Source organism: Epinephelus lanceolatus, chromosome 8, assembly GCF_041903045.1.
Source record: "Epinephelus lanceolatus isolate andai-2023 chromosome 8, ASM4190304v1, whole genome shotgun sequence".
NCBI classification, from domain to species: Eukaryota; Metazoa; Chordata; class Actinopteri; order Perciformes; family Serranidae; genus Epinephelus; species Epinephelus lanceolatus.
This window is the reverse complement of record NC_135741.1, coordinates 12,688,639-12,703,072: the sequence shown is the minus strand read 5'-3', so window position 1 is coordinate 12,703,072 and position 14,434 is coordinate 12,688,639. Positions and strand designations below refer to the sequence as shown.

Genomic DNA, 14,434 nt, shown 5'->3' with positions numbered 1-14,434 from the left:
ATGGTCCTTTCTAGATATCTTGAATTGAGTTTCAGATAGTCAGAATGACATTGTAGATATCTTGAATTCGAATTATGACTAGTCAAAATGACGTTGTAGATATCTGTAACTGAAATATGACTCAAAATGACGTTGTAGATATCCGCAACTGAATTATGACTAGTCAAAATGACGTTGTAGATATCTGTAACTGAATTATGACTAGTCAAAATGACGTTGTAGATATCTACAACTGAATTATGACTAGTCAAAACGACGTTGTAGATATCTCAAACTGGAATTATAGATAGTCATAATGTAATTCTAGATATCTATAATGACAAACCCCATACACATGAATGGCAAAAATAGTTTGAATCTTACTAGTCAAAACTGAATTACAGATATCTGTAACTGTAGTTTTGACTAGTCAGAATGACATTATAGATATCTGTCATTCAGTTTTGACTAGTCAAAATGACGTTACAGATATCTGTAATTCAGTTTTGACTAGTCAGAATGATGTTACAGATATCTTAAATTAAAATTCATACTAATCACAATGACATTACTACTAGTCAAAATGACGTTATAGATATCTATATTGGTAATTCTGGATAGTCAAACTTAGTGATTAAATGTTAAAACGGCTTGCCATAGCTGTACACTTATTCGCCCACTCACTTCCTCAAGTACACACATTCTCAAAGATTTCTTGTTCCTTAATTAGTGAACACGTACAGCACCTAATCTAACCTGTGTAAATAAGGCTGTTTCAAAAGCACATGTCCTACTTTAGTAACCAGCAGCTGCTGTTGATTTTTAACACCACCTCGCACACCTCTAAGATCACGTTAGTTGACAATTACCTGAAGAAGTCATCTTGTGTTGCTGTGTCTCCAGAAGAGGAAGTGGATGTTAATGAATGCCTTTTGTATAAACAGACATATTTCTTAGGGTTTAGTACCTGACCAGCAGCATTTCCACCTTACAGGGCATGTTGGCAAATCAGTGACACGGTGCAGCTTTGTAGGTTGTGGGTTCCTGGCGTGTGCTCCACTATGGAGACAGATACAGTGACAGGAAGATGAGTCACAGTGAAAAACTTGAACAAGTGACTGACAAAAGTATGCATCAGACTTACGTATGTAGAGACAAGTGAACTTGCAAAGAAGCTAATAGGGTCACTGCAGCACTAAGATAAGATTATTGATTACTAAGAGCATTGACTCGCACATTTTAGCACATTACATTTTTTTTATCATGCAAATATATTATACATAAAACTCAGATTGCCTTAAATGGTGCCAGGGTCTATCTTAGAAAGTTTAAAGATGTCTAAATTCACAGTTCTCATAATCAGCCTGCATTGTGATTTCTTTGCTTTCCCTTGTTTCGACCTTGCCGGAAGCCCAAATTTGGCCACAACCAGTGGAGCTTTGCTTCCCCCATGCAATCATTAAAGGGATTAGGTATTAAGTCCTTTCTTTTATTCATACCACTGAGGGCCAAGTAATACAACACATATAGAATACAAATGTTTTAATCTGTAGAACAGTTTAATGCAGGAATCCCAAATATCTAAATCGTGCCGTAGCCTTGAGATAGCAGGCTGACATCCATTTCTAAATGGGGTCAAGCTAAACATTGCAGTGTGATATCGCACATGTCGTCCATCCTCAGCTGCCTTTCTGAACTTTGGACTGACCCACACACATATGCTGCCAAAAAAGAAATTTAAGACTAAGTAAGAGACAAGATAAAATGTGATTATCACTGAAACTTTACTCCCATTAACATTAACATTAAGATAAAGGAGACAGACAGCTTGAGTGATCTCTCGCTGTTCACCATATATCACCAAATGTCATAGACAGAATACGAACATCACTAACACACCAACACGCTGCTGTTTATCAGGTACACTATAATGTGTACCATGTTCAACTCCTTACCTTTGTGTTAGCCTGATAACACTGGGTAATTAGCGCTAAGCACAAAGTACAACCAAAGCCAGAGTCCTGCATCAAGTACCCTGCAAGTGACCTGCAAAAAAAAGTGATTCACAGGTGGTAATTACTCATTCATTCATTCTCCATAACTGCTTATTTTGTTGGGGAGCTGGAGCCTATCCCAGCTGACATTGGGCAAGAGGCGGGGTACACCCTGGACAGGTCACCAGACTATCACAGGGCTGACACATAGAGACAGACAACCATTCACACTCACATTCACACCTACGGACAATTTAGAGTCACCAATTAACCTGCATGTCTTTGGAGTATGGTAGGAAGCTGGAGTACCCAGAGAAAACCCACGCTGATACGAGAACATGCAAATACCCAGGTGGTATTTGGTTTTAATTTTATTTCTGGATTTGGTTCTGGGTGAAAAAAAGAACACGTGGGTCAGATGGCAGGTGTTGGATAATAAATATATTATTAAATTAGATTAATAATAATTTAATTAAATGCTTTAACATTTAATCCTCTAACTGGTGACTTTGTGTGTCAGCTCTGTCTAATGTGTCACCTGCAATATGTAACACCTGGAATATGTGACATGTGGGTATGTTTCTATGACAACAATATCTAGACACTAACGTTAGCTATGTAGCTATCAGGATGCTACATTAACAGAGTGTTGACTGTACTGTTAAAACCAAGCTTACAGAGTCAACGGTGATAAAAGCAAAACACTCACCAGCAACATCCAGTGTCTGCCAGCTGATCTGCTCCCAAAAGATGGGCTTTTCTGTCTTTGTTGTGACAGCAGGCTAGCTAAAGAAGCGGCAGTGATAACACCGACACCTTTCAGAAAGGTTCAGAGATTTTCAGCTGGAATTGCTGGGAGCAGCCACACCTTTGATAAAAGACACTGGGTACAACATTTTTTCTCAAGGCAGCCACATACGCTCAATCCTCAACAATTTAAAAAAGATGCCAACACTGACAGGCACATTACTAATAGGCACGTTAACTGTAAAAATGAGAATATGCAAAAATATTCATTCAAATTGCCTTTATTTTAAATTACACAGTCTTAGTTTCACAAGTATGACATGGCCAAAAAAGATCACTTTAAACGTGCTGCCTTACCAGATTATTTCAACAGGGCAGGGTTATTACAGGACATGCGATTTCTGGTCAGGATATGGATCGCACATCGGCGGGTCGGGTTGTGGAACTAATTGGTCATATGTGCAGGTGGTGGGGCGGGTGTGGTATTGCAAATCCTGGTTCTGGTTCAGGAGCAGGTCTTTAAAATCAGACCTGGGCAGCACTTTGGCTGAGGCTGACTGGAATGTCATTAGTTTTGCAGATATTTGGTCACACACTGAGGTATTGGACCAATTGAAATAGTGATGTAATGGAGGTCCTAGATTAAATGTCAGGGGTTTACTGAAGTAATTAAGATTCATCCTCGGGGTACCATCGATATTTATACCATATTTCAAGGCAATCCATCCAATAGTTGTCAAGACATTACACTAAAAACCAAAAATGTCAACCTCATGGAGTCAGGGATCACTATAGTCAGATAGTATCGTAAGATTCATCATCTGAGGACCATGAATGTACAGAACTATCAATCTAATAGTTGTTTAGAAATTCCAGTCTGTGCCAAAAAAGCAGACTGACGGACCAACATTGCCATCCATATAGCCACATCGCAACAGTAGCTATAAAGAAAGAATAAAGAATGAGAACACTGTAGGTACATGTAACATACTGGACACTGGATATAGTCAGTAGTGATATACTGTAAGACGGTCTATAAAAGGAATGATTACATAGGGCTGCATGAGAAGAGGGAGTGAAGATGTTTTAGATAGCTTTCATAGCAAATAATTTATTTAACAATGTTGCAGTCACAGCTGAATAATTTACTCTAAATTCTCAATAGACAGTAAGATATGATGATGTTACTGCACATTATGTAACTGTCAGCATCCAAGCTCCTTTTGCAACAAGTGCCGCAGGGTTGTCCAGGTATGAAAGAAAGTACAACCTGTCCATGAGAAGCCTTTGTGTCACCACTTCCTGAATAATACTTTTTCCATTGATGGGGCTAGAAGTTGCATGACATACAAATCCACACTTTCTGGTCGCATTTCAACACAGATTCTTTTTCATTGCTAATCATTGACACGATTCGAATAGTCATATTATTGTTGGAAGAATCTTCACTTCACACATTAACTCAAGAGGACATCCTTTTGGGTTAAGCAATCCAAAGAGGAGGGCACTAAAAGCTTTAAAAGAGATCCAGAAACTCATTATACAACGAAAAGCGTCCGCAAAACTTCAGAGCTGCATTAACACAATAGTAAAAAATCCTTGGCAGTCTGTTTCACTGAGGTGCGTCTGTCTTTTCTGTGGTCAAGATGTTTGTGGATGAGCGGATCCTGACTCTTTTCAAAAGGAATGCCCATCACACGCTGACCTACTGGAGTGTTTTCTTCAGCTTCGGACTCTGCATCGCTTTCCTCGGACCTACAATTTTGGACTTGCAATGTCAGACGAACTCAACACTAAGTCAGATCACCTGGGTGTTCTTCTCACAGCAGTTCTGCTTGTTGATCGGCAGCTCAATCGGAGGTGTTTTCAAGAGGACGTAAGTATCTTTCCCCCACACTCTGCAACGCAGGTGCATGAATAATCTGAGACCAACTGAGCATCATTATAACCGTATTCCTGTTCTCTCTTTTTTTTTTAAAGGTTGTTCAGTGCTCTATCTGCCTTATTTGTCTCCGCTCTCCTCATCTCTGTAATATTTGCCATCATCCCTCTGTGCAATAATGTTCTCCTGCTTGCCATCGCCATGGCTGTGTCTGGGTTTGCGATGGGCATTATCGACACCATCGCTAACATCCAACTGGTGACCATCTATCAGAGGGACTCGGCTGTTTTCTTACAGGTGAAAAAGCCTGTACCTTATCTTAAGAAATACAGACACAGTAGCCAGTAGCAGATTCAGATGCAATATAAAGTACAGTTTAGATCTGTCTTTCTGTACAATCATGGCAAACATTCAGTAGGTTTATTTTCTTAAGTTATGAGCTAATTATAGAATACAAAACACAGTAAGTCACGTCTCAGGCCTTTGTCTTCTACGTTTTCACAGGCTCTTCATTTCTTCATTGGGTTCGGAGCCCTGGTGAGCCCACTGATTGCAGATCCTTTCCTCTCAGAGACGGGTTGTGGGAATCACACAGGGAACGGGACTGAGATCATGCATCATTTCAGGAACATGCTGAGAAACAGTCCGATTGCAGAGCACAACATAACTCAGAGCCCCCTACCCCACGAGGGAGGAGAAGAGGAGTCCATTGTGCAATACGCTTTCTGGATCATGGCGCTTATCAATGTAAGACACTTAACAGATGAGGAGAGGAGTTCGTTTTTTTCACTAATATTTCAGTAAATAGTTGAAAATAAAAAGTGACGATAATATTTGTGCACCCTCAGCTGCCCGTGCCCATTGCAGTCCTGTTCCTGATGTATCGGGAGAAGCTGATCCCGTGTTGCCCCAGCGGCACTCCTCGTCTTCTGGACAAAGATGAACTAGCAATGGAGACCCAGCAGGGGGCAGAGGGCTCAGACGTGGAGCAGAAGGAACATGAAGTTGGAGGTGAAGAAGTGATTGTAATACAGGAGTCTTATTTTAATATAAATTTTGCATACTTTCCCTTTTTTAGTGAGTTCAGATGAAAGAAAAAATCCCAAGAAATGCCATTTTGTGTGCTACAGCCTGTCATTTGTGACCTTTCGCTCCGTTACAGGTCATGGGGATATCTTTAGCTGCTGTCAGAATGATAACCTGCGCGGGCTGCCAGTATCCTTCTTTATGATTCATATCCTCGGTGGGATGGTGCTCTTCATGACCGATGGCATTGTGGTGAGTGAGGGGTGCAAACTATAAATAACAGGGCATGCATTTCTCTTAAAATGAAATTTTATGAATGCCTACAAAGCCTGCTTCACGTAAAACTCACAAAGTACGCACATGAAAGAATCTGCCTTTTTATTTTCAGGGTGCATACGCTGGCTTTGTCTACACCTACGCTGTGGCACCACCTATGTTACTGCCTCATAAGACAGCAGGTTACCTGGCCAGTATCTTTTGGGCAGCGATCACTGCTGGACGCCTCCTGTCCATTCCTCTGTCATACCGTTTTCAGCCTGTGAGACTGCTCATGTTCAACCTGGTGAGGCCAATAAAACATTTATAGAGTGGCGTCACATTATAGACGAGACATGCACAATGAAACTAAAAGGTCAAACACCTAATTGATTATACTCTTCCTTTTGTGTTTTTACAGGCAGGTGCTATTGTTACAGTCTTGATGCTGCTTATTTTCTACACCAGCAGCACCTTTCTGTTTGCCGGGACGTGTTTATGTGGGCTCTTCCTTAGCAGCATATTCCCCTGTATGCTGGCCTATACTGAGGACATCCTTGATTATCAGGGTATAATGAAGTGTTTATATTACAATTGTTATACCACAGTAATGGAATCAAAGCAAGGAGAGGAAATTAATCATGCATTTCTTGTTTTGCAGGATGTGCAACGTCAGTCCTGGTGACAAGTGCAGGAATGGGAGAGATGGTAATGCAGGTTCTGGTTGGCTCTGTAAGTCTGATGAGTATCTTTATCATTATAGAAAAAAGAGAGAATGTGAAAAAGTAGAGAAATAGGCTTATAATTGCAAAACCAAGCCCGTTGGAGATTTAGATTAGTGTTCAGTAGTTTAATGTTTCTGTCTCATCCCCAGATTATCCAGACTGAAGGCAGCTACAGCTTCCTGCTGTGTGGAATGATAATCGCCTGCATCGGTTTTATCCTCTTCATTGGTCTCCTGCTGTTCCATCGAATGCACAGAAATTACCTCACAGGTACAGTATCAGCCGGCACCCTCGTACACTGCCGCCTGAGGTTTGTTTTCAATCATTTCACACTCATCATCCCCCCACTCACGCTCCCTCTGCATCCCGACAGGAACGACGAAAAAATCAGCCATGGTGGAGGAACCAGCAACAGAGCAGAATGGATCAGCCAGAACGGAACAGAAAGAGGAGGCAGCTGAGAGCAGCTGAGAGGGGCAGCAGCTGTGTTTTGTCCTTTAGTGGCTACTGTAGGGGATGAAGTATTACAACAATCTATCATCAAAGATGATGGATCAAAGATGTTTTACCAAAGCCTACCAAATGAACATTGTGCCAAAACACTTCTATTATGCTGGAAATTACACAGTACTTGCAAAGAAGATAGAGTGCCACACTGTACTGTTAGAAGTTATAGTTCTAAGTTTTAGGTTGTTTTTCAAATTTCACATTGTGGATTGGTCTGTTTTATATTGCATCAGGGTTTGAAATTTACAATATAAAGATTGTGATTGCCTGTATGATATGTTTAAAGGTCTAATGTGTAGGATTGAGCAGCATCTAGCAGTGAGGCTGCAGATTGCAACCATAGACTGTATGTAAAGCTGGACGACATGACAGCTCCACAAAAGTGAAGCCAGAACATCTTGATCGCCCCCCGGTGGCTGGCTGCAGTAAAGATCAAAAAGCCTGCCCTCTTCATGTTAGTGAATGGGACATGGGCCCAACTAAAAACTCAAAGTACACATCAAATACATTTTTCCCAAAGATGGTTTCTGTCATTTAAGGTAGTTTTTATGAGGCTGATGTTTGTTTGTGTTCGTTTTTCTGGTAAATTTGGATGTAATTAGTTATTTAATCCCATAAAACGGCAATATAACAACATGATTGACATCTGTATGTGCTGATTGGTGGGCTTGCATTCAGTGGCACTGCTCACGATCGGTCAGACGGGTGTATAGGCGGGAAATTTGATAACACTGACATCACTGCTGTGCAGACTCTAGCTCCGAATGACGTCACTGGAGCAGGGTAGCTGCGGCCATACAGTATTTGGGATATTTTAGCTTCACTAAGTGTAACCAACAGAAATGACCTGCTCTGTATGTAGATATAAACAACTCATGTTAAGGTTACAAAATCAGAATGATTCTTAGTTTCAGTTTGATTAAATATAAAAAACTTTTATTATTATTATTATTATATATGTATATATATATATATATATATATCCCCTAAATCCTACACACTGGACCTTTAAATACTTATTTTTTCTGTTTTGTTTTTTGGTTGTCGTTTTAATTGTATGTAATCATCTGTTGTCATATAATTTAATATGTTTTTGCATATCTAAATATACTTAAATATATATAGACATATGTACATTGAATGCTGTATAATATATATTAAAAGAAACAATTATACTGATACGGTGAACATAAGGGGGTTTTTTTTATTAATTTTTTTTCAAATTTTATATACTTTATTAATCCCCGAGGGGAAATTCAATTTTTCACTCTGTTTGTCAATTACACACAGGTCCGAACACACACATGCACAAACTGGACCTATACATGCACTAAGTGGAGAGATGTCAGAGTGAGCTGCCCATGACAGGCGCTCCGAGCGGTTGGGGGCAACCGGGGCAGTGCCCAGGAGGTGAACTGGCACCTCTCCAGGTACCAGTCCACGCTCCATATTTTGGTCCGGACGGGGACTTGAACAGGCGACCCTCCAGTTCCCAACCCAAGTCCCTATGGACTGAGCTACTGCCGCCCCCATTGGATTGATGCAGACAATTCTGACACCGCATTTTACTGCATTAACTGCATTCGACAGCAACGAAAAGAATGTGGAAGCATACAACACACATGGAACAATCCAAATGTTTATTTTCTTTGCTTTCAAATTTAACCAGTCAAGGGGACAACCTCTGGTTTTACACTGTTAAACATCCAACATGGAAGCAAGGACTTTGCATTCAGTGAAGTTGGACTCTGAGAACTAAGAACAAATGTAAAACAGAGTCATCCAGCCTTTAAACGGTTAACCAGTCAATCTATAACCTCAGCTTTAGGGCCAGTTGCAACAAGAACAGGAGGGGTCAAAGACCAGGCCAGCAGCACATTTCCCAAAGTAGGTTTGGCCATTGCTGCAGCTGTAGTAATGGTTTTTGTTTGTTGGGTCGGGGTACATGCCATTGGCCTTTCCAGAGCAGAACCCGCTGTCCATGCCGCCAGAGTCCCCACTAGAGGAGCTGCCGCCGCTGGAGCCGCCGCTGGAGCTTCCTCCAGAGCTGCCTCCGGAGCTGCCTCCAGAGCTGCCTCCAGTTGTGCTCATACCTGCGATTGGAGGAAGGGGAGTGGCAGGAGGGGCGCAGGCTGAAAACAATAAATTAATTATTTAATTGTTATGTTTTTCCTGAGAACACCTTGAGGATTTCACATTGATCACCACTGATAGAGGTATTTAAAGTCTCACATGCATCATCCAGATTAAGGCCCTTTTTGAGAACATTAATCAGTGGGTATTTTCCCTGGTTGCAGAAAGTGCCCATGTAGTCATCCATGTCAATTGTCCACACCATGGCTCCTCCAAAGTTGCTCTTTTTCAGCCAGTCAACCTACAGACAGCCAGAAGGGGGCGTTGTTGGAAGCATTTTGAGATCAAAACATAGCAACTTCATCAGAAGACCTTGACACAGTGTTTGCTGATAACTGCAGCATGACCCCTTAAATATAAATAAAAATCTAACACATTTACTCCTGTCACATTCTGAGGTAACACAGAGAGAAAACTTTAACATAATGCTTATAAGTCTTGACAGTTTATGGAGATTGGGAAACATTTTTAGCTCAGAGGTAAATCACAGCAGCCAGCAGACTGGCCTGTCAAACAGTAAAACAAGTATTCTGTGCAGCTCTGCTACCTTGATCTGGAAGCTCTTCATGTTGTCATAGCCCACCCACTGGTTTCCCTTGTAGGCATATGGCACATCCTGGGCCTGGTTCCAAACCTCAGTGGCTCCATCTTTCAAAAAGCCGCAGATCTGTAATTTCACAAAGCAGTGCATTAATGACAGCCTAGGAACTCATTCACTTCTTCATCTGGAGCCTGCACCGCTAAGATAAACCAACCTGCTCTGTTATCAAGCGAACAGAAGAATATTAACTAACACTGAACCAGCATCAACATTCAAGCTTATTCTTTATAACTTTATTAAAGAAAGTGTACCTCAAAGTAAGCGAGCTCTCCAGCCTCTTGAGTGTACTTTCCTGGAGTTCCAGCACCAGAAATGGGTGCTCCAACACCGTGGTTGGCAGGGTTCCTCAGAGTGAAGGTGTTGCCATATGTGGGGAATCCAACAATGAGCTTCTCAGCTGGGGCTCCCTGGCTCTTCCAGTAGTTCATGGCATAGTCCTGGAGCAGAGGAATAGGAACAATAAGTGGCTCTGGAGCTAGATACCCTCTGTGGATGCTTTAATGTAACTGCAGCATAAAGTGTATTTATAAAGAATGGACATAGCCACCGTGACATCACCAATTGGTTTGTGGACTTCCGTTACGAAATGTCGAGTTTGGCATTTTGGACGTCACCATCTTGGATTTTTTGAGCCACAGCCAGAGGTGGCCATATTTGGATGAGAGGGTGGAGATAACCCTAACGCTAGCCGCTAGCTGGGTTAGCATGGTGAATTTACAGATATGGTTAACTGCAATATTAGTAATGTTAATTTTAAGTAGCAAAAAACAGGCTTAACACCAATAAAATAAAAAGTACTTACTGTAAAAACTGAATATCCGACTGCTAAGAGGGTCTTAGAGTACAACCAAATGTCGAAGAGGACTTTATAATAAACACCCATGACCTGTAAACACACTAAAATAGTAACAGCCACTGTTACGCCTACACTGCAGATCTGGGGTTTCGTCATGGCTGTGTTACCTAAGCAACATTGTCATCGTGATAGCAACTTGACTAGCAAAAATGTAAACGGCTAAGTTATATAAAAACTCACCCCCATATAGTTGTCATGAACGGGGTCTTACGTAAATATTAAACAGTAATTTGTGTATATTGCATGTATTTGAGAAGGCTGCGCTTACATCAATCAATTCAATGATGGGAGCAAAAAATATATAAGGGAGCAATACTGCGAGGTCCGAGGTCGGAGTTGTGGATGGGTCAAAAAACATAGGACTGCCCCTGGGAGACCAGTGTTCAAAACTGTGTGAACTTTAAGTCTTTTTAAGGTGCATCCTCACCATGTTTCTTTTTAAAAATCTAACCATGGTAACTTTATGTGTATTACCTAACCTCCGTAACTTTATATCAGGCAGCCAGTGTAACTTTATGTGAAGTATGCAATGTCATTTGTGGGGCACTAATTCGTAGGATATCATACAAACCATTGTGTAGGGATATGCCGCTGTAATTTGGTTTATTTCTTTTGTAAACTTGGGCATTTTAAGATGGGAGTCTATAGGGACTGACTTGCTCTTGGAGCCAGCCTCAAGTGGCTATGTGTGGGTATGTGTTTTGCAGCCTCGGAGATTGCCGCTTAAGTTGCAGATAAAAATTGCAGACATTAGGTGTATTATGCAGACAAGTCCAGTTTTGGTAACTCTGTTGTTGTGCTGTATGATGATGTTCAAGCACTTACGATATTGAAATAGATGAAGCCACCCTGGTCCTCGGGGCCTCTGAACAGGGGACTGCACTCGCCGGTCATGGGGTCCCAAGAGCCATGGAAGTCATAGGTCATGATGTTGAGCATATCCAAGTTCCTGGGTACAGGAAACAAGAGAGGAAGAGGTTACCATGACAACATTAACAAGCTTAATCATTTAGACTGAAAGAGTGATATTCATATTTGCTTTATTTGGCTATGACCCATTATGTTGCTGTCTGTAAGACTGGACACGCCACAAATATTGCTCCAAGTACTTACTGGCCAAGCTTGGGAATCTGATAAGCAGACTCAATGGTGGCTTTTCCAGCCGACAGAGCCGCAGACATCAGAAGACGAGCCTTGTTGCTCTGCTTGGCCTCGTTCTCAAAGGCAGCTCTCATCTCCTGTTGAATGTCAACAGATATAAAATATTTAGTGTTAACTGAACTCCAGAATTCATAATCCATGATTTGTAACATGGTCAGGTTGTGAGTTATTTTGCTTTTATGTATATTTTATTCAGTGCAGGGCACTGTGGAAACCCCATGGGGATTTATTGTGGCCCTAAAAATGTGCTATCAGGTATGAAATTTTTTAAAAGGTACTGAGAAAAAAACAAACAGTAAAGCAGACTTGGCAAACAAACCTCCAGGAAAACAGAGTAGTACTGCTTATCCTGATAAGAGCCTCCTCTGTTGGCTGGATACTCCCAGTCAATGTCAAGCCCATCAAACTCATACTTCCTCAGGAATGTGATGACGGAGTTGATGAAGGTCTGGCGGTTGGCAGAGCTCAACACCATATTTGAAAATCTAATGTGGGAACAGAAGTATTAAAATAGAAGATGTCCACTATTTAGAGTGCCAAGACTGCAGATATCTGAAGATGATCTCACCCTGTAGAGCCAAAGTTCCATCCTCCAACAGACAGAAGAGTCTTCAGGTTTCCATTCCTACCAAGAAATGAGATGTTTTACACTGCAGTGAAAGTTAAAAACACTCCTACTTTTCTAACTGCACGTTATAAGTAAAACTGTATTGTTCTTTGCAGGTGATATTCAAGAGGAAATAATTAGATGACTCCATTTTAACTCACAAGATTCACAGACAAAACAACTGTCCTATACTAAACACATTTCCCAAACAAATATAACATGCTAACATTATTAGCACAGGCCTATGGTGTTTTACACTGTATGAATAAGCCTATATGAAGCCAGGATAAATCACACACAAGACTTAAAATGCTATTTTTGTGGAGGCTTTATTGTCTTCACAATTTATTGAATCTTATCAGTGAAATTAAATTAAATAAAAGCTTTGTTTCCAGTGGTTTCAGCTTACAAAAATAGACAGGAGGTCTGCGTCACCACATCATTTCTGGGGCGGTGCACATCAGGCTAGGGTGTAGACTCTATGTCTACGCAGAGCCTACGCCATAGGTACAGCGTCGAGTCAATGCAGAAGTATAGTAGAATTCTGACTTCCGCTAAATTTGTGGTGAGGAAACAACTGGCATGTGTCATGATCCAGGGTTTTTACATTTGGAGTCTTATCTCTAGGATTTTGTTTGTGTTTTCTGTATGTATTCTTCCTCGTTTCATGTTTATTCATGTTTAAGCTGTTTCCTGTTTATTTTGTAGATTCACTCCCATCCTGATTAGTTTCACTCATCCCCCAGTTAGTTCCTATCCCTCATTTACCCAGCTACACATCTGCCTGCGTTGGCCTCTTTAGTTGTTCCCTGTTCCTGAGTTTTTCCCAGCCTGTGAGCTTCCTGCGTGTTCTTCTGCCTCATCACTTTATTCCCCTCACCTGAGCTCCTCCAACCGTTTTTCTCCACCTGCACTTCATCCCCTCGTCAGACTAGTTTGTATTTAAGTCCTGGTTTTCAGTTCAGTCTTTGTTGGATCCTTGATTTTGGTTGTGTGATGTTCAGTTGCTGTTTCCTTAGAATAAAGAGTGATTGTTCCGTGTTTCTGTGGTCTGCTGCCTCCTGGGGCACCACTGGAAACAGACTTTTTAAGTTACTCACTTGTTCTTCAGGGCGTTGAATTGACCGTAAAGCTCCACATCGTTCCACTCATAGGTTGCCAGCTGGTTGTTCTTAATGGTGGCGAAGGCATACAGGAGATGGGTACACAGGCAGGGGTCAATGTCAGTGGGCATATAAATAGTTGGAGGTGGTCTGTACTGCGCCCAGTTTGTGAAGTAGCATGACAGGATATAAGATGAGCCTGTGATTCAAGAGAAATGTATTATTAACGTATCAGACGCGCACTGCAACTCAATTTCTGACCATAAAAAGAAATTCAAGCATGCACACTGTATCACATATTCATAGATTGCTTACCAAGCTGCGCGTGCAGCAGCAGGGCCAGAGCTGTAAAATTAAGTCACATGTTATCTTTGAGCAAAACAACATTTACTGGAAAAAGTGCTCAGAATTGCCTGCTGAAAATGGATGCAATATGCTGTATATCCAAAGCCTGGAAAAAGCAATTACCCGGAGACCATGTGCAGCACATACAAGAGAGACACTGACTTACCCGTCACAAACAGTACTTTACCCATGACTACCTTGTACAAGGAGGTCATCGAACAGGTGCACTCACTTTTATATACTCTTAGTTTGCTCAGACTTGTGGGACATCTGCCAAAAATGTGTTTTTGGCAGATCGCAAAAGATTGTTGCAGGGTGATTATCAAATGTGCTCACGTAAGGAGTAATATGTGATTACTTATCACACTTCAAGGCATGTTCTCCACAGACACACTTTCTCCTTGTGTGAAGGACTCATTTATCCAAACTAAACATAATCCAAAGCAAACACAATGCAGAAAACGTGCCTCGGGCTTGTTTTATAAGTAACACAAAAACAACCAAAAGAATTTG

General features: G+C 41.2%; 2 protein-coding genes across 2 annotated transcripts; one reads left to right on the top strand and one right to left on the bottom strand.

The window, feature by feature from the left end:
- The first annotated feature begins 4,341 nt into the window (after window positions 1-4,341).
- On the top strand, window positions 4,342-8,256 carry slc60a1b (solute carrier family 60 member 1b). Its single transcript, XM_033629675.2, has 10 exons — window positions 4,342-4,596; window positions 4,701-4,899; window positions 5,107-5,349; window positions 5,451-5,613; window positions 5,765-5,880; window positions 6,017-6,190; window positions 6,305-6,452; window positions 6,545-6,615; window positions 6,758-6,878; window positions 6,982-8,256. Exons 1-10 carry the CDS (start codon window positions 4,367-4,369, stop codon window positions 7,077-7,079), a joined length of 1,563 nt encoding a protein of 520 aa, XP_033485566.1. The 5' UTR covers window positions 4,342-4,366; the 3' UTR covers window positions 7,080-8,256.
- Window positions 8,257-8,736: 480 nt separating this feature from the next.
- LOC117258670 (acidic mammalian chitinase-like) lies at window positions 8,737-14,121 on the bottom strand. Its single transcript, XM_033629754.2, has 11 exons — window positions 14,088-14,121; window positions 13,892-13,921; window positions 13,574-13,775; window positions 12,435-12,491; window positions 12,186-12,351; window positions 11,819-11,943; window positions 11,531-11,654; window positions 10,101-10,286; window positions 9,796-9,915; window positions 9,348-9,489; window positions 8,737-9,247 (listed from the first exon to the last, which is right to left on the bottom strand). The coding sequence occupies exons 1-11, from the start codon at window positions 14,110-14,112 to the stop codon at window positions 8,940-8,942; spliced, it is 1,485 nt and encodes a 494-aa protein (XP_033485645.1). The 5' UTR covers window positions 14,113-14,121; the 3' UTR covers window positions 8,737-8,939.
- Between the last annotated feature and the right edge of the window lie 313 nt (window positions 14,122-14,434).